We start from the raw sequence: 22863 nt of genomic DNA, 5'->3' as shown, positions 1-22863 counted from the left end.
CCTGCCCCGCGCGGCATGCAAATGAGCGTCCGCCGCGGCCAATCGGCGCTCTGCGTGGGCGTGGCTTTCCGGAGCCCCGCCCCTCCCGGCGCCTCGCTCTCGCTCCTCCCGCCGCCAGGGGGCAGTGCGGCGGGCGGGCGGGCGGGCTGCGGGTGGGGGCGGGCCCGCCGCGGGGTCGCCGGGAGACGGGGGCGCCGCCATGGAGCCGCCCGCCGCGGGCCGGGGCCTGGCCGGGAGGGGGCGGCGGGGGGGGCCGGGGGCTGTGCGGGGCCTGGCCGGGGCGGAGGTGCGGGCGGGGCGGCGGGAGCCGTGCGCGCTCAGCCTGGCGCAGCGGGGCGGCCGCTACGGGTGAGCGCGGCGGGACCGGGACCGGGCCCGGCCCCGGCCCCGCGGGGAGCACCGGGGCAGCCCCGCCGACAGCGCCCGTGGGGGCCGGGACGGGCCGGGAGAGCGTGGGACGGGGCGGGGGGCGGCCCTCCGGGGGGCGGCGGGGACTGGGGCTGGGGCTGGGGCTGCTCCCGCGGGGCCGAGCTCCTTCCCCTTCCCTCTCCCCTTCCCTCTCCCCTTCCCTCTCCCCTTCCCTCTCTCCTTCCCGGTGGTGCCCGCCCGTGCACCGGGAGGGAGCCACTTCTGCGTTCTCACCGGGCCGCTCTCTGTCTCCAGGATCGTTATCCATTCGCAGGAGAGGGAAAACGCCGACCCGGATTACATCCCCATCAACAGCCGCTTTAAGTGCGTGCAAGGTACTGACCCCCCTGCGGCAGAAACCCGCTGCCCAATGATTCAGTGCAGTTCTGCCCGTCGTTTTTGCTGTGTAAGCTCTGAAGTTCGTTGTTAGGCTGGCCTTTCAGAAAGGAGCTATACCCGAGCGAAACAAAACATGCGAAGGTGTGAGGACTCTGATCATTAGCAGTCTCCCCTCTGACCCTTTGACAGGGGAAAATGACTGTCCAGGCCTTCCAGATATGACCATTCTTTCTGCAGGAGCCATTATTAAGAGCAGAGATGTAAATGAAAGCCCTTTGTTCGATTGTTAGGACGCTTGTGGCTAGACGCAGGCAACGTGCTTTTTTGAGTGCTCAGTTACTGCAGCATTAAGCATGAGCTCTCTTGATGCTGTTTCTCCTCTCTTCCAGAGGCAGAAGAAACCCTGCTGATTGATATAGCTACAAACAGTAAGTTTTATAACTATAGACAGTCGTGTGGCTAAATCTCCTTTCAGGAAACAGGCTGCCTGCTGGACGCTGATACATGCGTCTTTTACTGTCTGTTTCGTACTTCTCCTCCCTACTTTGTGTTTGTCTTTTGAGCAGGCAGGGGACGTATTTCCTCTAGGGTTGTCTGGCTTTTATAGACCTCCAGTTGTCATGGTTTTAACTGCCCAGATAGAAGGACTGGCAACTGGTTAAACTTTAACTTCTTAAATTTTTCCTGCTTTCAGAACAATTCTCATTCCCCTTCTGTTTCTTTGACTTGTTCTTGAGCCTCAGTTACCATCTGCCCTTATCAGTGTGCATGCGACGGCGCACTCTCTCATCACTTGTTCTGCTTTCTATTTCAATACATTTTTCTTACTACTTTTAGAGTTCTTCTCTGTGAGGTAGCAGTGGGGAGAAGTGTTCCTAAAAACAGGAAAACAAGATTGGTGATAGCCCAAACAGGGTAATCTCTGATGCACAGGGAAACTAATTTAGGTGCCAATTCCTATCAGGAACAGTAGCTGGACATTGCCTGCCACTGAAGAGCTCAGAGGCTATATAGTAAGCGTGGTTGCTCTGAGGGCATCACGTCTGTGAAGCAGACGTGGCTGTGACTCTGTGAGTCTGTGTTTGTGCCTGAAGCAGGCTGCAAGATCCGGATACAAGGGGACAAGACAGCTGAGCGGCTCTTTGAAATCCCTGATGAGGAGCGTTGCTTGGGATTCCTTTCAGAGGTGCAGAGCATACAGGAAGGTAAGCAGAGCTATGGCTGTACTTGTGAAATCCTCAGACCACCAGCAGTTTCTGATAGGGCCGATTCTTTTTCCAGCTCAGTTAAAATCTTCTCTTCCGGACCATAAGGACTCAACCAGCTGGCATCAGGTGGAGAAGAACCTCCCAAGTCTTTTGCAGGCCTCTCCTTCAGGTATTAAAGTGACTGTCACCTTTGCATGCTCTGTGGTATGTACAGAACTGGGCCCTCAGTGGCAGGGAGCTGTGACTGACGCTGCACTCAGCTGTCTGCCTTTTGCCCTGTTTCCTGTCCTCACCTTATCCTGTGCAAAATGAAACTTCCTGGTCCTTGGATTTTGTTGCCTTGGACCATTTGTTTCTTCTCCAGTGCTGTCTTCTGCCTAGTGCCTTGGTTTGCATGTGTTAAGCTCCGTTCTGCCTTGTTCTGTGGTTAGTACCCTTTCTCTGTGTCACCTGTGCACCTTTTTCCCTGTGTCATCAGAGCTGGTATATTGTTGTTATCATTTGCTCTTTCACATTCCATGGAGTTAGATTCGTTCCTTTTTGTTCTGAGCTGTATTAAATTGTTTTTCACGGTATTGTGCTTGGCTTTGTCTTTATAGGAGCTCTGGGGTTTGAGGATGACTTCAATGCTATGAGCCTGGAGAAGAAAAGAAACATGCAAAACCACCAAACAGGATCTCGCCGGGATCCCCCACCTCCTCCTGTGCCTCCAAGTAGGCAGTAAGTACCATGGTGAATATCTTCCCCTTTTTTGTGTTTTTTTTTTTTTTTTTTTTTTTTTTTTCCTAGACAGCAGAACCAGTTTTAATTCTGCTCTTGCTTCCTTCCGAGATTTCACCGAGAGAGAGAAGGTACATCAAGGGACCAGCCAAAAGTGACCAACACTATGCGCAAAATATTTTTGCCCAACACCCAGTCAGGACAAAGAGAAGGCCTCATCAAACATCTGCTTGCCAAGAGAGAGAAGGAGTATGTCCACCTTGAGAACTTCAGGTTAGAGACTAAGCAACAGCGTACATAGATAGAGACAAACCTTTATAATCTCCTCTGTGAGCTCAAGTCCAGCCCAGGTTTGAAATCTGACAACTTGGGTGGCTAAATGAGGGTTGGCGCAGACTGAAAAGGAACGAATGTTTGCAATACAGCTTCTCCTTTGGTATCATTTCCTTTATGTGTGTCAGATCTCTGGACCTCCAAGTGAGACTGAAGCAGTTGAGCAGAAAGACGGAAAAGGGATCTGTCCCACCACACTGCCTTGGCATCACCCCGTACAACATGATTTTAAAAGAGACAGATGTTTGCTGGCCCCAGTGAAATGTCTTTAGTTTTGTAGCTTACTGTAGAATTGGTATCACTAAAGATGAGCCAAGCCTAGAAATATTTTGAGTTATCCTATAGCTGACTTTACCCTGTACAGGTAAAGTCAGCTATAGGATAACTGAAAATATTTCAGTTATCCTAATATCTTAAGCTATAGGATAACTGAAAATAGGATATGAGAGAGCTCATGTATTGTCTGCTCCGAGCCTGAATGTTGCTGTGTGCACTGGAGGGACCCGACTTTTGCATTAGTTACTGGGTTTTCTGACAGTTCAGCTGCTTTTGTGTTGTAGATTTTTTGTGGGAACGTGGAACGTGAATGGGCAGTCTCCAGACAGTAGCTTGGAGCCCTGGCTGGCATGTGACACAGAGCCTCCGGACTTGTATTGCATCGGGTGAGAAGTGATAACCTTCTACTTACTTACGGTGCTGGATTTCTTGTTGCTTTTGCTGGGATGCTGGTGTGCTGTATTTATCTGAAGTTCCCGTCATGTTCTCAGGGGTTCCAAAAAGCTGAGCTATGTCTCAGAAGAGCTGTCTAGGGGGAAAGAGCTACTTGTTTGAGGCAGCATTTCAAGTTAAGCTGTGACATAGCAAAATAGATTTTGCTTGAGGTACCCACAGAGCTCTCCGGTTGTCCTCAGTTTAAAGTAATACTTCTCCCAGAGAGAGGGTTTCTGGGGTGTATTGCATTAGGGTCTCCAAGGCACTGCGGTGAAATTCTGCTGCTGCTTTAGCAAGAAAGAATGAGGAGCTTTTCTACCAAGAAGAGAGATTCCTGGACGTTTCATATGGGACCTTCCTGTAGAAAGAGGGCAATCTGTAGGAGAGGTGGAATGTGCTGAGTTGACTTGGTTTTAGGTTCCAGGAGCTGGACCTCAGCACGGAGGCTTTTTTCTACTTTGACTCTTCAAAGGAGCAAGAATGGCTGGTTGCTGTGGAGAAGTCCCTGCACCCTCAGGCTAAGTATAAGAAAGTGAGTTCTGTTCAGTATATGGGGGTTTGTCAAAGGGTTGGAATGGCTGGAAAGGAAACAGAAATGGTCTTTCCCTTTCCTCACCTGACCCAAAGAGCAGAGACTGTAGAAATCAAGGATGCGTATTTGACATGTGTCTGCAAGTCTGTGTATCAAATACACTGAATTAAATCTGGAGAGTCTATTTCTGTCCCACTGTTGTAGTAGAACATTGTATTTTGAAGCAGAAATTTACAAAGACGGGTAAAAGTAACTATAAAATAAGAGGCAGGTAACAGGGAAGTGCTATGCTCAATAAAATCACAGCGGCGGGTTCAAATTCTTTATTTGTATTATTCTCACTGTTGTGCTTTAGAAACAAGGTGTGTCTTGAGCTGGTAAGTTAAATGAATAGCTTCTCCCTGAAGGAATGAAATAATTTATGAGGAGAAATATTCCAGAGGCTGCTGCCTTGGGGCAGAATTGCTTCAGTTGTGGCACCTGGTCTTTATTCTGGTTGCTTTGGAGCAAGCTGTTGTTTTTCATCTCTGCTGTAGCAAACCTTCTTGCTGTAGGTACCAGCCTAAATACGGTTTCCCCTTCCTCGTTGGCCAATGCACTCATTGTCACGCCCCTGTCCTGCTTGTTTTGCGTTGAGCTCCGTGGCATGCATTACAGGTAACCAAAAGCAGGAAACCAGCACCTTGCTGAGCTGAAGTTCATGGTGAAGGAGCCAGGGGTCATGGCATGAACTGCAGAGAGGCTGATGTTCCTGTGTCTTTGTTTTACGTGAGTTTTTAGGCAAACTTCTCCCACCCTTGCAAAAGGGAGAGAACAGGATATGGCCGCAGGCAGGGGGAAGTGACTGAAACCATAGATAAGACTTGTGGTTGCATGTAAATGTCATTCCTGCAGACTGTACTGAGTACTCTGCCTCTTCCCGTTTTGTGCTATGGTTTCATCTTCTTCCTTCACTGCATAGACTTAATCCCAGCACATCTTAATATGTTTATGCCTCTCAAGTGAGCGTGTAAGCAGTGCTCGGGGTGATTAGGCCTCATCACGTGTGTCAAAGAACCAGCAGCAGACCTGCAATCCTGCTGGGACAGCGCACGTCAGCACTGTGTTGAGACCTGGGGGTTGAGCCCTGCAGCAGAGAAGAACCTCTTAACTCCAGAAAGAGACTGTTTACATTAGAGAAAAGGTGTTTTCTGAAAAGCAAACAGTTGGTACAACTCAGAGACACTGCCTTTTGATACTCTGCATGTCAGCCACGTTTGCCTCAGGAAATAAGAACTTTTCTGTCCCTTCCCCTCAAAGGTATGTCACTTTTTCTGCTCTAGTTCTGAGTAAGCAAGCATGAGCTGGAGCTGCAGCCCTCAGTGACAGTCACAACAAGAAGTTCTCTGCAACATGCCTAACTAGCTCTCTTGGGATCTTCCTGTGATTGCCTTGCTGGTTAGAGCATAATTTGTAAAAGGCTGGGACTTCACAAAAAGATCTGCTACACATCTGTGAAGTGTCTGTTACCTCACAAGACAGCCCTGCTTGTAGGGAAACACCAGAGTGGGAAATGTAGTAAGCTCAGCACAACTGATGGCAAGTGGAGGGTGATAGATTGTCCTCCAGAAGCTAGCTTTGGGACAGGAGGCCCTTTGGGTGCTGTTGCAAGCAGGGGTTGAGTACAAAACACGATGAGGGACTAAGAGATACCGAGAAGGAGGACATGAGGCAGAGCAGGCAGTGCCCTGCTGGGATCTCCGGGTTTCTTTTATTGCTACAGGTGCAAATGGTCCGTCTGGTTGGAATGATGCTGCTCGTGTTTGCTAGGAAGGATCAGCTGAGTAACGTCAGAGAGATCATGACAGAGTCTGTGGGAACTGGAATCATGGGGAAGATGGTGAGTCACTGAGGCCAGTTTCTAGCTTCAGTCTATCCATGCAAGAACTGGCACGGTCTGGTTTTGTTCTCATCTCTGTGCCGTCCCCGTCTTCTCCCTGGTGCCTTTTCTCTAACGACTGTTGATGCCTGCTCTCCCCAGGGCAACAAGGGCGGTGTGGCGGTGAGATTCGTGTTCCACAACACGACCTTCTGCGTTGTCAATTCCCACTTAGCTGCTCACGTGGAGGACTTTGAGCGCCGAAATCAGGATTATAAGGATATCTGTGCTCGGATGAGTTTTGTACCCCCTGACGATACACTACCTCAGCTCAACATCATGAAACACGAGTAAGTTTCTTTTACTGTCCACCTTTCTTGAAGTGGTGTTGAATAATAAAAATCGAGTTAAAATCACAGCAACAAGAGATTTTCCACAGATAAGTTTTCTGGCTTAATTAACAATATAACTGAAAATGCCAAGGTGTCTTGTGTGCTAGAGCTCCTGCAGTCGAGCTAGCTGGTCACCTTTTTACCGTGGTGACTCAGGCAACCTGTCTGTAACGGCCCTTTTCTCACACGTTGCATATAATTTTCTCATTTCAAGCAAGCAGCATTCCTGAGTCAGTGGCTGAGCATTACAGGGCTTGAGGAAGCTGAGTGGTTTTTTTTTGTTTGTTTGTTTTTCGTGTGATGGGAAATAAAATATAAATATGGGAGGAAAAGGGATAGCAGAATGGGCATTGTGTGTACTTTTTAGGCTTTTTTTGAGTAACGAGTATTTACAATTGCTGTTTCAATTTAAGTGCATCAGATGGCATGTAGGCAACGCTTGGTTCAATTATATTTTCTTTTTATGGAGTGACAGTGCTACTGAATAATCCAAATCAATCCCAAGCATGCGTACAACAAAGCATATAAATAAAGTTTTCTTAAACCTAATACAAATAATTAATACTTCTACAGGTAATAATTAAACCATTAAAAACTCAAAATATAGAGTAGATAAATAAAGAAAAAACTTCAAACGTTAGATTATCCTTGATAATCCACTAATGGAACTTTTGAGGTTTGGTTATAAACAGGAAGAGCTTTGATACTAGAAGCATTTAGACTTTAATCCTTGAAGGAAACCTTTATTTATTAAAGAGAGAATACTACCAGTGTTTCTTTAGCTGGTGGTAGTGGGAAGGCTGTAGATCTGTTTGAAAGTCCAATGAGGAGCAGAATAAGAGCAGTTGCTGATGAGATATGGCTGATAGATAAGATAGGCTCCCTTTGAGCTTTTGTCCTATCTGTGCTTTTGCAAATCCTGTATCAGTCAGGGTTTGCTAGGTAGTTGATAAAGTAGCATGCTGATCTGGTTGAAAGAAAGGCAGTGAGAAACTGGTAAAACCATGGTATCGCACGAGGTTCGAGCGTGCAGATACATGCACATGAGCCTGCCTAACTGATTAACCAGCAGGAACGAGTTCTGTTGTTGCCCTCTTCTATAGACAAGAGCCTGAGTACTAGGTGGATTTTATGCAGCTTGGGAGGTTTCGAAGCTTTCGTGAGATGTGCAAGTTCTGTTTCATTACAGAGCTGGTGATGTTCTCAAGGCTTTTTTCAGACAGAGGCAAACACAAGCATTTCCCATTAAACCAAGTCTTCAATCCCATGTGGGATTCCAAAGGAGATGCCACTAGAAATTTCTGCTGTCAGACTTGGTCCTTCATGTCTCCTGTTGTCTTCCGTGTGTCTCAGTCTTCATCACCAGCAACGAAATGTCTGTTCTCCTACCCACCCCTTCTTCCACATGTAGCTTACGATACTAACTTCTGGCTCTTCTTTTCCATGTTTGTCTTTGTTTTCAGTGTTGTCATCTGGCTAGGAGACTTGAACTACAGGCTTTGTATCCCTGATGCCAGTGAGGTGAAAAGTCTTATCAGTAAGAATGAGCTTCAGAAATTGTTGACATATGACCAGGTCAGTGAACCCCGCCTATGTTTGCTCCATACTTGTGAGGCCATTGTGGCTTGAGATGTGCCTGTACTTGGGAGGATCTGGCAGGCGCTCTGCGATAAGTGTCTGTAGACATAGATGCTAGAACCTAGACAGAGCTCTTGAGTGTCTTGGTGACATCAGCTCTCTGGACCAAAATAGCTTGTACACAATACTGGGGTTAACAGAATGACTCAGGCAGGCAGTTACTATCAAAGTGTCTTTGCATCTCGCTGGAAGATTTCTCTCTTCAGTACAAGCTGGAACATAGAAATTTGTAACTGCAACAATAGCTGTTGTAATCAGTGTCCTGGAAAAGGTATTGATTTGGAGACCAGTACTTGTCTGCTCAGACAGTTTGACCTAAATTCTGTGCTGTAGTCTTCACCACTCAGTGGTTTTTTTGCAACACACTGGAAGCTAAGGTAGCACTAGATCTGCCTTTAAGATGACAGATTCTGCCTGTGAAATATGAACAAAAACAGTGTAATAGCATTTCTGGCACACAATTTAACAGTAAATCTGATTGATTCTGTTCTGTAGCTCATGCCTGCTGTACTACAGAGCTTCAGGCAGAAAACAACTGTAGCTTAGATTTTTTTGGAGGAAAAAAATGAGGAAAATTTGCAGCAGAGTGGAAGAGAAAAGGAAGGCAGTGTCAGGTTGTCATCTGAGCACACTTCCGGAGGCTTTTTCTAAACAATTGACAGTGAAATATTAATGATGGTGTTGCTTGAGCCTGAAAACGAATGAAGGCATTTAGCACAAGAGGAACAATTAGTATTTCCCTTAATTTGTTATATGCTGTCTGTATGGTATGGCAAGCAGTGCTGTGCCAATTTGTATTCAGTCTATTTGAAAAACACTCCACTGATGTGTTGAATTTTTATCTTTGTTAAAGGTGTAAGATCTGAGAGGTGGTTTGTGTGATATCTGTGATGAATCCCTTGGTGACAAGTTGCAATTGCGCAGCCTATAGATTTGCTCTCTGACACTGCTGGGGAGGGTAGGTCATTTGGGGTGGTTTGGTTTTTCGTTGTTTAGTTTGTTTTTAAAATGATCTTTTTCTGCTTCTAGCTGAATATTCAGCGTATTCATAAGAAAGCATTTGCAGATTTCACTGAGGGAGAGATTAAGTTCATCCCCACATACAAATATGATTCTAAAACAGATCGCTGGGATTCCAGGTAAATCTGCTGCCAATGTACATGTTGACCTATAACATAAAATATTTTTGTTGTAAAACATCATTTCCTGCTTCCTAAAGGTAGAAATACGTCTCAGTGTTACGGTGATAGCTGGAGTATACAGACCAATTTGTACTCCTTTGTTTCCCCTACTTTCTGGAATAAGCAGATCCTGTATATGTGGAGGAGGCACGTTTTAACCTCAGTTGTTGATGATTCCGATACATGAGTGCGGGTAAAGAGTGATCTCACAGGTGACCCTGCACTGGAGGGGTTTTTACTGCTTCCAGAGAAAAACAGTATAAAAGGGGTTGAAGAGAGAAAGGAACGTGCTCTGTGAGTCATCCTGGCTCCTGACTTGCACACCCGCAGGGGTGGCTACCTTGGGATAGCAGCAGTTCTTCCTGCTTGCCACTCTCTGCTAGGTGCCTCCCACAGATGTTTATGCTTCTGCTGCAGAAGCTTGGTCTAAATGGAGAAACTCCCAAGAAGCAGTTTCAAGCCATATAGCAATTAGATTTTACTCTGCCCGTGTTTGTGAATGAGCACAGTAGTTAATCTGGAGAAGGATAACCCAGGATTCAGATTTCATAACATAATTGTAATAGCTGAGTAGACTTTCTGTAGTGGAAACATTGGGTGATGGGTCAAGCTGTAATGTGCAGAAAGGCCTGGCAGCAAAAGAAACTAGCGCAGTTTGGGTCACACTACACATGGGCTCGGACTGTGGAAACAGACCTGTTTGTGGTCATCCTGGAAGGGACGGGAGTTCTAGCTGCTGTAGAGGGAAAGGGAAGAGAGCAGAGTAAATTCCATCATATTCCAGTTGAGGGGAGTGTGGGAGTTCACTCCATCACTGCTGATGTGCTCGTTGATGATAGGGGTGGAAGGAGCTGCGTGGCCAGGAAGAGAAAGAGCTTATATCCATATTAGAGCTGTTGGATTCCTGTGGTAACTTGTGTTTCCTTGTAGTGGAAAGTGTCGTGTGCCAGCATGGTGTGACCGAATCCTTTGGAGGGGTGGGAACATAAATCAGCTCTGCTATCGCAGTCATATGGACCTGAAGACTAGTGACCACAAGCCAGTCAGCGCGCTTTTCCACATCGGGGTAACTTTTTTTTATATGCAAGGGCAGGACCACAATATTGTCATGCATTCCTTTGGGAGGTGATTGTGTAGTCAAGGCACGTCTGTGAATGCTGTTGCAAGAGGACAGAGTAAATAAAAAATAAGGTGTGTCCACTTGGTAGGTGTGCTGCGATTTGGCAGCTGTGCCAGCATCTGCTCATCAAACGACTCAGCAGTTGCGGTCTTCGTGTGCAGTGCGGCCTGGCCGTAGTGCTGGGACAGTGTTATACCAAAGCAGTGCAGGTGTTTGCTGTCACTTACCCTAGCAGATGTGGTGATGCAGTAAATAGGAAGGCAATCCCATCGACTACTTTAATGGTGCTGCTTAGCTTCTGGGGTATACCCTATGGTATGTAGCACTAGAATGAGTGAGCTACTGTTTTCTGTCCTCCCCAAAGAGACGGAGCAGAAAACTGTAATCACTTGTGCCTGCTGTTGCAATGTTGTGTTAGGAGAGTGTGTCACTGGTTTACATCTGGTTTTGTTTGATGGTGACTGGCTGGCAACAGATTTGGGGTTCCTAGCTTACTGAGTGGGGATGGTCCATGTCCGTTTTGGCTACTTCCTGCTTTCTGGGCTGCTCAAGTCTCCTTAAAGGACAACTTTTGTTCTCCTGGAGAATGGTGAGGAATGCTGCAAGATGCCAGTGCTGTCCCACAGAGATCACCCCCAGTAATCTCCCAGTAGTGTGACCCCTTGACCAGAAACACCCCAGTAACACATCTCTTGGGATAAAATCTGCATTAAGTTGTCTATGCAGCTTGGAGGCCCCCACGTATGCAAATTCTCAGAGCCTCAGGTACACACAGCAACTACTTAGAGAAACCTGTCACTTCTGCAGTTTACTCATGATCACAGGAGTTCTCGTAAGGCTGGTCAGAAACTTTGCTGAGTGTTTTCTGATCTTCCACAGGTAAAGGTTGTGGATGACCAGAGGTATCGAAAGGTGTTTGAAGATATCGTTCGTATGATGGACAGAATGGAGAATGACTTTCTTCCTTCGCTGGAGCTAAGCAGGAGAGAAGTGAGGATGAAATCTGAATCACTGCCCACTTCCCAAACACAGCAGTTTTAGAAGTGTTGGGACTTAATAGTAGGAAATTTGAACTTTATCTGTTATCTTATGATCAGGAATCGGATTAAAAGGGATATCTTACTTTGGCTTCTTGAGAGGTATTCTGCTAGAAGTTCTATATTACGTAGGCACTTTCTGGTTGTGGGTTGCCACTGTGGAGTCTGTGTGGCTATCTTGTGTGTCCTGTACTGGCCGCTAACATGATTTCTGTTTTTCTCCTCTCTGCAGTTTGAGTTTGAGAATGTAAAGTTCCGTCAGCTGCAGAAGCAGAAGTTCCAGATAACCAACAACGGGCAGGTCACCTGTCACTTCTCCTTCATCCCAAAGCTCAACGATAGACAGTACTGTAAGCCATGGCTTCGGGCTGAGCCTTGTGAAGGTTACTTGGAGCCAAGTGAGTTTTGCCACTGTTTCTCCAGCGTATTGGTGTAGGCTGCCACTTCTCATCAGTCCCTCCCCTCTTTCCTGGGTCTCACCCTTTCTGCCATCATCCTTGTCTGCCTGTCTTCTCAGTTTTGTGGCCTTTGTCCCTGTAGTACAGAATCACAGAATTGTAGGGGTTGGGAGGGACCTCCAGAGATCATTGGGTCCAACCCCCCTGCCAAAGCAGGTTCCCTAGAGCAGGTTGCCCAGGTAGGCGTCCAGATGGGCCTTGAATATCTCCAGAGAAGGAGACCCCACAACCTCCCTGGGCAGCCTGTCCCAGTGCTCCGTCACCCTCACCATGAAGTTCTTTTGCATGTTGGTGCAGAACTTCCTGTGCTCCATTTTGTGGCCATTGCCCCTTGTCCTGTCCCCACAAACCACTGAACAGAGGTTGGCCATATACGTCTTTGTTACCCCTTGAGGAGAGTGTCTGTGTGTTCATGACAGCTCCTGCCTGTTGCAGATGAGAGTGTGGACATCTCCCTGGATGTGTACGTCAGTAAGGACTCTGTAACCCTTCTGAACTCGGGCGAGGATAAAATTGAGGATATTCTTGTCCTTCACTTGGACCGAGGGAAGGACTATTTCCTCACCATCAGTGGGAGCTACCTGCCCAGCTGCTTTGGCACCTCCCTAGAGGCTTTGTGCCGGATGAGACAACCCATCCGAGAAGTTCCAGTCACCAAACTTATTGACCTGGTAAGTAGCAGCATTTCTGGAGCACAAGCTGCTGTGAATGGGCATGCCAGATTTGCCCTGCAGGTCCCTTAGGGAGAGAGCATGTTCCTTTTGTTTACTCCTAAAAGCTGGAGTAATGCCTTCCATATGGATCAGCTATGCTGGCTCTAAGCTGATTTACTTCTTCCAGAGCTTGAGGTGGTCTTTTGTGATTTTCCCCTCCACCACCGATAGCTTTTGGTAGCTTGTACTTTGTCTGTGATTTCCTTGACTAAGTCCTAAGTATTACGTGGTGGTGAGACAAAACAATGATTCCAGCATCTTTGTTTGCATTACTGCCCTGCTGTTGCTGGCGTGCTCAGCTGAGTGGCTCTGATGTGCCTTAAGCAGTGTGACTGAAATGATCTCCTCTGAGATGCCTAGGCTTCTTCGGCCATGTAAAGTGCTACAGGATCCTTTTCCTTCTGGACAGCTTTGGTATTCACATTGCTCAAGGGAAGGAATAGACAGAAGCAGGACCAAAGAAAGGAATTTGTTGCTGTTAAGTGTACTGATGACTACAGCTCAGCAAGTGGCCAGCCTTGCAGCCTCTCTGGCCAGTTCCTGTCACACCACAGTGAGCAAGCTCTTCTGCAACGCAGAGATAACTGTTCATCTCTACAAGCATCACGAGCCCCTAGCATCAGCATTCATCCTTCTGAAACCTTGTATGCCTATGAGGTGGTGTGACTGTGCCCTAGTCATCTTTTGTCTTTTTGGTATTTCATGGCTGTTTTGGAGGTGAAGCCCCATTGATTCTTGCTTCAGCCTGCTTTCATTCCTCTTTTCTGATGGCCTTCCCTGGCCTTGCTTCAGAATGGTTTAGCAGTTGTTGAGTTTTAGTCTGTTTATTCATTCTTGTTCAGCCAGGAAGGCCCTTTCATTTCGTAGAATGATAGAATGGCTTGGGGTGGAAGGGAACTTAAAGATCACCCAGTTCCAACCCCTGTGCCGTGGGAAGGGATGCCACCCACTAGATCAGGTTGCCCAGGACCTCATCCAACCTGGTTTTATCAATTCCAGGGATGGGGCATCCACAACTTCTCTTGGCAACCTGTTCCAGTGCCTCACCACCCTCTGAGTGAAGAAATTCCTCCTAACCTGTAATCTAAATCCCCCCTCTTTTAGTTTAAAACCATTCCCCCTTGGCCTGTCATTACCTGATTGAGCCAAGAGTTGCTCTTCATCTTTTTTATAACTGACCTTTAAATACTGACAAGCTGCAATGAGGTCTCCCCAGAGCCTTCCTTTCTGCAGGCTGAACAGCCCTAGCTCTCTCAGCCTTTCTCCATAGGAGAGGTGCGCCAGCTCCATCATCTTTATGGCCCTCCTCAGGACCTGCTCTAACAGCCCCACATCTTTCTTGTGCTGGGGGCCCCAGACCTGAACGCAGCACTCCAGGTGGGTCCTCACAAGGGCAGAGCAGAGGGGCACAATCACCCCCCTCCACCTGCTGGCCCTTCCTCTGCTGATGCAGCCCAGGATGCAGTTGGCCTTCTGGGCTGCAAGCACACACCGCTGGCTCACGTCGAGCTTTTCATCCACCAGAACCCCCAAGTCCTGTGCAGGGCTGCTCTCAGTGAGTTCTTCTCCCAGTCTGTACTCCTGCCTGGGATTGGCCCGGCCCAGGTGCAGCACGTTGCACTTTGTCTTGTTGTTGAACCTCATTCGGTTCACATGGGTCCAATTCTCAGGCTTGTCCAGGTCCCTTTGGATGGCATCCCTTCCTTCCGGTGTATCAACTGCACCCCTCAGCTTGGTGTCATCTGCAAACTTGCTGAGTGTGCAGCTCGATTTCTGTTGACCTGGTGGATTAGCACAGTTCTTTCAGTCTCTGTGACATCCTTTCGTCTCTTCTCATATCTTAGATTCTTGTCCTTCTGTGTGTGGTTTGTTGTTGTTGTTTTTGCCCAGGGAGCTGCTGCTTTTTCACAGTTGTAGATTTGACAGGGCCTTCTCCTGCTGGCTTAAACTCCTTTCTCTTCCCTTTAGCAGCTGCCCCACCCGTTCTCCCTCCTCCGGTTCCCACCTTTTGTAGTAAGCATCCACTTTTCTCACTGGCCCAACATGCAAAAAGGCCTTTGTGCTTTTTTTTATGCTAGATTTCTGATTTTTGTAATCACAAGATTAGGTTAAGCAGAATCCAGATGGCAAGACACAGTGTTTGCCTCCTCAATTCAAGCAACTAATGCAGGCCTCAAGCTCCTCATGCTTTTCAGGATTTGGTTGATAATCATTCTTTTTTTGAAATGCGTCAAACTCGGTCTGGAGCATTTCAGTAGTCTTGGTGACTTTTCTTCCTGCTTCCAGGTGCTCAGCACTGACTTTTTGCTTGATGGATAGGAACTTGGGCCTAGATTCTTAGCTTCTGCCCTCCTGGATATGCACCGTTGCTTTTCTGAGTAACTGTACTCTGGGGCCTCTTCTGCTTCCTTTACCTCTGTTTCCTTCTTCTGTTATTCAGTGAAGAGAAGCACAGGAAGCAAAACAATCAGAGAAGAGCAAGACATGAAGGCGCTCTGTCCCAGCATTTGCAGTAAAGAAACAGTCTCTTCTGCAAGTGAGGTCACTTTGACTGCAGTACTTCAATTGGAACACGTTAAGCAAGCTCAAGGAATACAAGTATAACAGCCCAAAGCAAAATTTGGTCACTTAAGATTATAAAGCTACTGTCACATTAGAGCTATTTTAGGTCTGTTGTCTTTGATCATACCTGTGAGTTGAGAAATTCTTGGAGACAGGAAAAACTGAGCACTTTCTACAAGGGAGAATGGTGACTCTGTTCCGTGCAGCCCAGAGGCATTTAGGTCTGGTTTACATGTATTTAGCAAATGTGTTGACTGTGCAAAGAAGTGTGTGTGTGTGTGTGTGTTAAGAACCATTCTTTCTCCTGCACTTGCTTAGTGTTAGAGTTTATCATTCACTGCACCAAGCATTTTTCTTGGCCTGGCAAGATGGTATGTCTTGTCTTCAGCAGAGGGAGATTTGGAGAATGCAGGTCAGGAAGTGTCTGAGGGGCAGTCTGATGCAGGATAGCAACGTGTAAGTGTGAGCTTGTTTGGAAATGGCTCTCTGAGTTCTCCCAGGAGAAGCTGCTAGCACTTGAGCATCCTGTCTTTGGGATTTCAGTGTTAGCGTCTCATCCTATTTTTTTTTTCTTGGGATCCTCCTGTGGGCTTCAAAAAGCGTCTTGAAAAATCTTTCTTAGGAGCACATTGTCTCACAGAGCTCATTATGCTGAACACTACAGGAAGAGAGGTGAACAGCAGGACAGGCAGTCAGGTAGGTGACTCACCCAGTTACCAAACGAACCTCTCTTCTGTGCAGCGTGGCTCTCTGGTGTCCCAAACCAGTGACTGCAGTCCCTCCTCTGGTGCCGTGGAAGAAGAACCTGCGCTAGCTCCTATTTGGAGCAAGCTGGTCTATTCTGGTTGCGTTAAAACACAGCAAGTCTCCAAAGGAAGCAGACACTGCAGAAGCAGGAGGAGAGCTTGAGATGCTGCTCCCCGCTAAGCATGCCCTGTGTCATGGCTGCTGCAGCTGTCTGTCCAGCCCAGCCCTTGAATGCACTTTGGTTGCTCCCACCCTGAGAGGTCGTTCTGCCAAAACTCAGCTTGGGCAACCTGCTTTTGTTTCCTCCTGTGGACTCCACTAAACGGCATCTTAAGTTGCCAGCCAGCACTGCGCTGGCGAGTGGACGCTGCGTTTCAGCATCGTCTGAGGGATTGGACAACCTGGAGGGGGCCTTGGCGTGCTCCTCGTCGCAGTGTTAATGCTATTAGGTTGAGACAGACAAGCAGCCTCGGGTTTTGAGCACAAACGCTCATTTCCGTGACTCTACACAAAGCTGCTTAGGGGGCCTGCTAGCTCCACAGCTGCCACGCACTCAGCACTACAGATTTAGCTTGGTGAATGTTTTATCTCTGGCCCGGTCACAGGGGAAGATGGCAGAAACAATACAGGAACATGTATTTCTGGCCAGGAGGATTCAAGAAGGGGAACTTCTTCCTGTCAGATCTCTCTCATCTGCCTGTGGTCCAGCTGTTTGCTCAGTAGTGAACAGTGCTGCTGCACGGCTGCTTTGAGGAGTTCACAGAAGTCTTGACAAGGTTGTGCATCATGTGAGCAGGATTTTTGCTAACTGGCAGGCAAATCTCCTACCACAGGTTTAACTTTGGCCACGTCAGCAAAATGTACGAAGGAACTGGCATTTGGTGGGTTCTCATAATGCAAAGTAGGTTTCTGCTTAATCTGGGATCATTCTCTCTCTTAACGATACTTTTTCCTCTTCTCTCTTTCCCAATGCTCTCAGGGAGAAGACAGCTTCTTAGAAAAGGTAATGCAAGCAATTGCTGGGGAAGTCTGCATCTCGATGACTTGTTTGTAAAGAATGAGAGTTTTTTCCCTTGCTTTCTGCTGAAGAGGGAAGGGGAGGTGGGTCCAGAGGGAGTGCCTGTTCCAGCAAAGCCTCATAGCGCAGCTGTGGGCCCAGAATAGATGAGAACATTTAGGAGCACAAAGTGACCCCGTAGCCAAGATGGGGCCAGCCCAACTGAGCTGCTTAAAGCTCACAAAATTTGCTATGGGGGAAAAAAAAATACTGTCCTGATCCAGGCAGTAGTGATAAATACTTCCAGAAAAGACTGGCAACCTGTGACATACCTGAATTAACTGTAACCGTGCACGTGAGGTGAGGTTCACCAGAGCAGCCTTTTCAGATGCAAGGAGAATGCTGAGTCGGAAAACGGAAATCTTTTGCTCTTTCCATCCTGGCATGCCCTCACGAAGACCTCGGGAGGGTCTCGTGTAGGAGGCAGGTGTTCCTCAGCTTCCTCAAGGAGCAGCGCTTGCGCTGCCAGCACCGATAGCCACCGATGCCACAGTGGGGTTGCTGCTTTACTTTGTGGTCTGCGCTGGGGCCCAGACGAGACAAATCTGTAATTCCAAGGGCAGGTGGGAGGTGGAGACGCTGCTGTGCGCATGGCAGCGTTGTTCCTGCTCGTCCTGCGCCAGCTCAAACATTTGGTAGCCGGTGCGAGCTGACTGCGCAGGCTTCCTGGGCTGGGCGACTTCCCCCTCTCCAGGCTGTCAGGGTATGGGGGGGGGGGGGGGGGTGTCCTCTCTCCGAGAGGGGCTTGAACCAGATGAAGCCCCCAGGCTCCTTCCTAGCAGCGGGGGAGGGAGGAGTTTGATGCTGGCCCCTGGGAGCATCCTTCTGCAGCGCATCTTCCTTCCTCGGCGGTGCTTCCCTTCCTCGCACGCGGCAGGAGAGGGCGCTCGGTGCCCGCCCGATGCACAAGGACGGCCCCGCGCTGCTGCCTCTGCTCCAGCCGGCGGGGAAGGCTCCTGCCGGGGGGCTCCACAGCTCTCCGAGTCCCACCGAGGGCAGCCTGGCCGAGGAGCGCTGCTCTGGGCTTCGGCTCCAGCGCCACATGGCCTGGAGCGGGGATCTTTTGTCGAAGAGTCTTTAGCTCTCCCAGAGCATCCACAGCTCTCGCCTTAGCTCTTAGAGGGAAGCTGTGAGTAACTCGCTTGCTTAACGCTCTGCTTTCCAGCCTTCCCCGTGTGCCTGGATGAGTGAGGCGGGTGTGCGGCCAGGACCCGGTGTCTGCTCGCTGGGTAAAACTCGGTGATGTGTGGGGCGAGCCTGTCCTGTGCTGCGTGGCCAGTGCCCGTGTCGGCAGGGCTCGTGCCAGTCGGAGGGATCGGGGGAACCCAAACGCAGCCCTGGCTGGCTGTGGGCGGCTGCGTGCGCTGCAGAGGGACAGAGATCACAGTTGTCGTGGAAGCTGCCAGCAAAAATGAAGCGCTTTGTGTTAGGCTTGTGGTGCTCCTCTCTGCTGGTGTCCTTTGGTTGCGTTCCTGCTTGTGCCGGTCTCTTCTGTGTGGCTGTGCTGTGCGTGCTTCGGGAGAGCTGTGCGTGGTGTTTCTTTGGGAGCACACAGGGACACGAGCGATCATAAAGCGAGGATAAAATCAAGCAAGAAAACTTTGATCCTGTTAAAGGTTGGTGTGGGGGGGATTTCTAAGCGGTTGAGGTAGTCAGCTGCCTCCCGTGAGCAAGCAGGAAAATGTGACGATGGTGTCAGGGCGTTCTGTTTTCGGCAGACACCTCTCCTTAGGAAAATCAGGAAACACACTTCAGAAAACTGCATTGCTTCAGTCACGCACCACCAGAGCATGCAGGAGTCGGTAAAGACATGTCCTTGACTGTGCAGTCAGAGGAGAGCAGTGGCTGGGCTTAAACTGAACCGTGGAAGCCAGTGCAGCAGCAAGACCCATTACGCTCTGGGGACGGGGGGAGTTGTAACACAGACAGGCCATCGTGGACAGCCAGGGACCTGTCCTGGGAGCTGATTTTTGGGGGGAGCTCCCCTGAGCTGTGCCTCAGCCTGTCATCTGCTGCTCAGTGGCGGAGCAGGCAGGTGGTTCTGTGGGGCAGGGACGTGCCGAAGCAGGGCCAGGTGCGTCCTGGGTGCTGCTGCTGCTTCCCTTCTCCAGACCCTTCCAGAGGGACCGAGCTTTCCCTGAAACTTGATGTTCTCTTTGCCACCAGGAGAAATCCGCGCTGCACATGAGCATCCTGAACAGTGAGGATGCAAGCGAGATGCCGCTGCAGGTGCCGAAGGAGATCTGGCTCTTGGTGGACCACTTGTTTAAGCACGCTTGCCACCAGGTGAGGGATGGGACCTCCGCCTGGAGATCAGCTCCAGCGGGGTATTTGTAAGGCAGGGCTTTTCCCCTCTGCTAGAGGCACTGGCTGGGGTTCCAGCTTCCACGCTGCTGTCCCTGTGTGCCCCAGCATCTGTGAGGAAGGTGTGACTGTTCCTGTCCCTGTGCTGACACCGCTGTCTTTGGCAGGAGGACCTGTTCCAGACTCCAGGCATGCAAGAGGAGTTGCAGCAGATCATCGACTGCCTGGACACCAGTATCCCCGAGACAATCCGTATCCTTGCTGCGCCTGGCATTCCCAGGAACCCATTGAATCTCAGCTCTGCTGTGAGATCGCTCTCTGAGGAGCGCTTGTCTGACTTCTGGAAGGGCCCCTGCTTGGGGGCTGGCTCCCTTCTGTCCCTCCAGAGCTGAACACGCGCTATTAACTCAGCCTTAGGGAAGCTTCTGCAAGGCTGTGCCAAGGGCAGGAACTGATGGTGGGGCTTGGGGGAGGGCAAAAGCAGCGCAGGGTGGATGTACCAGCATTTTGTGTGGGTGGGGGAGAGCAGAGGAGAGGGGCAGTGGTGTCGGGAAGCAGTTAGGCAGAGAACCGGCAGGACCTGCGGGGAGGAAGCAGCAGCAAAGCAAATGGGAAGGAGGAGAGGCGGGGGTGGTCAGTCTGCTCCGCGTGCCCCTTGACTCCCTCTGGCCCAGCGGGCAGTAACCACTCTGTGGCTGAAGCACTCCTCATCTTCCTGGAGGCTCTGCCAGAGCCGGTGATCTGCTACGAGATGTATCAGCGCTGCCTCGACTGGTCGCACGACAGCCGGCTCTGCCGACAGGTACGGCGCTGCCCCTGCCTCCATCCACTTGCGGCAGGCTCGGGGGAGCTTTCCCTGCTGCTGTCAGCTCTGGCGTGGGCCCAGGGCTTGCTGCCTTCCCGTGGGCTGGCATGGAGCATTGGGAGAGGCTCTTTGTGGTGAGCAAAGAGTGGCTTGGGTGCTCCGGCAGTGCTCTCTTCTTGCCCAAGGGCTGGCACTGTGGCTCCTCCAGCGGTCCCAGGAGAGCTGGTGGCTTCCAAAGAGCCCCCAGGCGTGGGTGGTATCACCCTGAGCACCTTGGGAATAGTAGCCCCAGGGAGCGAGAGAGCCTTCACCAGTCTCGAGGGTTTGAGCACCTGCTCAGTGCTGCAGTTCCTGTGCTTTCTCTAAGGACGGCAACAGAGTGGCTCTTAAAAATAGCTGGCGGAGCAGCAAGCAAGGCCAAGTGTGTCCTTGGGCAGAGGAAGAAGCTAGGAATGTTTTCAGAGCTGGCCTCGGGAAACCTCTTGTCCTGGTCCTCGTGCTGCTACTGTGCAGCTGGATCCAGCTGGAAGACGAGAGGGAAGCAGCCCCAGGGCAGTGTCAGTTTTTACCCGGTGACAGTTCTCCTAGAGGTGGTGTCAGCAGGAGCTGAAGCCCAGTGGTGCTGTCACCAGCAGCAGGCTACAGCTGGTGGCTTGCCGCTCTCTTCCTGGGACTGTAAGCAGTGCCTGGTGGTCGTGCAGCAGCCTCGAGGCAGCAGAGGGGGAAGGCTGCCCAGCTGCAGTGCAGGGTGGCACAGCTCGGCCAGGCTGGAGCGATGTGCATGTGCTGGGAGCGTTCCCATCCCTGTTTTCTTTGCAGGTGATTTCTCAGCTGCCTCGTTGCCATCGCAGCGTGTTTCGGTACCTAATGTCGTTCCTCCGAGAGCTGCTCAAATACTCGGAAGACAACAACGTCAGTGCCACCATGATCGGTAAGACCGAGGCTCCTCTCTGCCTTCTCCCTGAAATGCGACCCCTCCCTGGCGCCTCTCGAGGCCTCCGCTCCCGACCTGTAACCAACTCTGCCTCTGCAGCCACCTTGTTCACCAGCCTCCTCCTGCGGCCTCCACCCAACCTGATGGCAAAGCAGACCCAGCAGGACCGCCAGCGTGCCATCAACTTCCTCTATGGCTTCTTGCTTGCCGGGGACGAGGAGTGACTCCTGCCCGCGTGCCAAAGCTGGGGCCCCGTGCTGCCGGCCTCGTGCCCAGGCTGGGCCTCTGGCGGCTCCTGAAGGGCAGAAGGCTCCAAGCTACTCCAAGTGCCGTGTTTACAGTTGGAAGGGAAGCGTTCTCCTCTTTCCCACTGCTGTGCCCCACGCCGCAGAGGACCTGCGTGCTCATTGCACTGCCATCCATGACAGGACCCTCCTGCTTTCTCCCCTGGAGCTGGGTGGATCTGCCGGTACCCAGACGTGGTGCCAGCGGCCCACTTGTCCCTTAGCCATGTCACCAGTTCCCCGACCCACGCTTCTCTCCCCTTTTCACCCCCGTCTCCCTGGAGTCATCGCAGGGAAGGGCGGAGGCTGCTGGTGCTTCTGGAGGGCCGTGGCTCAGCTGGCTGCTGCTCAGCCTGCAGGCTGCATCCCTGTGTGCTGGTGGGCACTGGCCGCACTGGTGAGAGCCCTGTGCTCTCCCAGACTGGCACTGGGCATGTGTCACCCTTTGCCCTGCAGCAGCCCGGGTTAACCCTGATCCACGGTCCCTGAGCTATGAAAGCAGGACGCTGGCAGTGCCGCGAGGGTTATCTGGACACGTGGCCCCTTCCCTCTGGCGGTGCAGTTTCCTCTCCTTCCCTCCTGGGGTAAGGTTTTGGCATCCCCATCCCCCTGCTCCGGCCCCTGGGTTTCTGGCACCAGCGCCTTGCTCTGCCCTCTCCCCCTGTGCCCTGGCTGCCCTCTGGGGTGCGGGGACTGGTGGCTGACGTAGAGGAGCCCGGATCAAGCAGGGCTGTGAGGGGAAGGTTTATCCAGGTGTGGTTTATCCAGGGCAGTCCCTGTGCATGGCACGGAGCAGGACACGGCTCCTGCCCCCCCATCCCTGCTGCAGGACCGGGTCTGAGGGCGCAGGCAGCATCGAGTGCCCTCCATCCATCCCTCGGGGGGGGACGGGGAACGAGCCCCAGGTCCCATGGGAGCAGCGTGCCGGGGGCCTGAAGCGCTGGGGGGTGTGCAGCTGGGGAGGGGAAGCCCTCAGGAAGGGAGAGGTGGGCGCAAGGGAGGGCCTGTCCCTGCTGAAACACTAAGCAGAGCCCTGCCTGTGGGGCTGCGGGGGGGAGCTGCCAAGCCTCAGCCGGGGTATGTGGGGACGGTGCCTGTGCTCAGCCCCAGACCCACGTACCTGGCCTCATCTTGTGCTGCCCCGTGTTCCCCGTGCCCTGGCTGCGCTGCTGGGGGCTCCCGGACCTTGTGGCTCTTATTATTATAATTTTTTTTTTTTTTAATTTTTAAATTACATAATTTATTGGGAATCCATCTGTTCCAAATAAACCTCAGTTGTGCAAGCAGTGGTTTCGTGGGCTTAGGGCTCAGGCCGAGCCTGCTGGCCCTCACGTAGCAGTGGCTGCGGGGCTGCAGCATCCCGGGAGTGACGCAGGGCTGCGGCTCCGGGGCTGTGCTGGGGGGGGAAACCCCCAGGGGGAACGGGCAGAGCTGGGCACAAGGGCCGGGCGGCTGAGCGTCCCTGAGTGCCTCGGTGGCACACAGTTCTCAGTAGGGCCCCCCGTGTGCTGGGGAGGGGGGC

At 50.9% G+C, this 22863-nt stretch overlaps 1 protein-coding gene across 4 annotated transcripts; it reads left to right on the top strand.

Annotated features, from left to right (window-relative positions):
- The first annotated feature begins 325 nt into the window (after positions 1–325).
- Positions 326–22624, top strand: OCRL (OCRL inositol polyphosphate-5-phosphatase). 4 transcript variants are annotated; one of them, XM_040572890.1, is made up of 23 exons: positions 326–348; positions 664–743; positions 1137–1175; positions 1845–1952; positions 2029–2124; positions 2555–2675; positions 2787–2948; positions 3569–3670; positions 4137–4251; positions 6014–6130; positions 6272–6459; positions 7965–8076; positions 9169–9278; positions 10251–10386; positions 11320–11430; positions 11710–11875; positions 12371–12606; positions 16937–16960; positions 19181–19300; positions 19486–19570; positions 19993–20120; positions 20943–21054; positions 21157–22624. In XM_040572890.1, the coding sequence occupies exons 6-23, from the start codon at positions 2587–2589 to the stop codon at positions 21279–21281; spliced, it is 2238 nt and encodes a 745-aa protein (XP_040428824.1). In that variant the 5' UTR covers positions 326–348; positions 664–743; positions 1137–1175; positions 1845–1952; positions 2029–2124; positions 2555–2586; the 3' UTR covers positions 21282–22624. The 4 variants fall into 4 exon arrangements, with proteins under 4 accessions (XP_040428824.1, XP_040428823.1, XP_040428825.1 ...); XM_040572889.1 differs by lacking the exon at positions 326–348 and having other exon boundaries at positions 470–743; positions 1842–1952; XM_040572891.1 differs by lacking the exons at positions 326–348; positions 16937–16960 and having other exon boundaries at positions 470–743; positions 1842–1952.
- Positions 22625–22863: the final 239 nt, after the last annotated feature.

This window comes from Cygnus olor, chromosome 13 (assembly GCF_009769625.2).
Source record: "Cygnus olor isolate bCygOlo1 chromosome 13, bCygOlo1.pri.v2, whole genome shotgun sequence".
Taxonomy (NCBI): domain Eukaryota; kingdom Metazoa; phylum Chordata; class Aves; order Anseriformes; family Anatidae; genus Cygnus; species Cygnus olor.
This window is presented reverse-complemented; position numbering and strand designations above follow the sequence as displayed.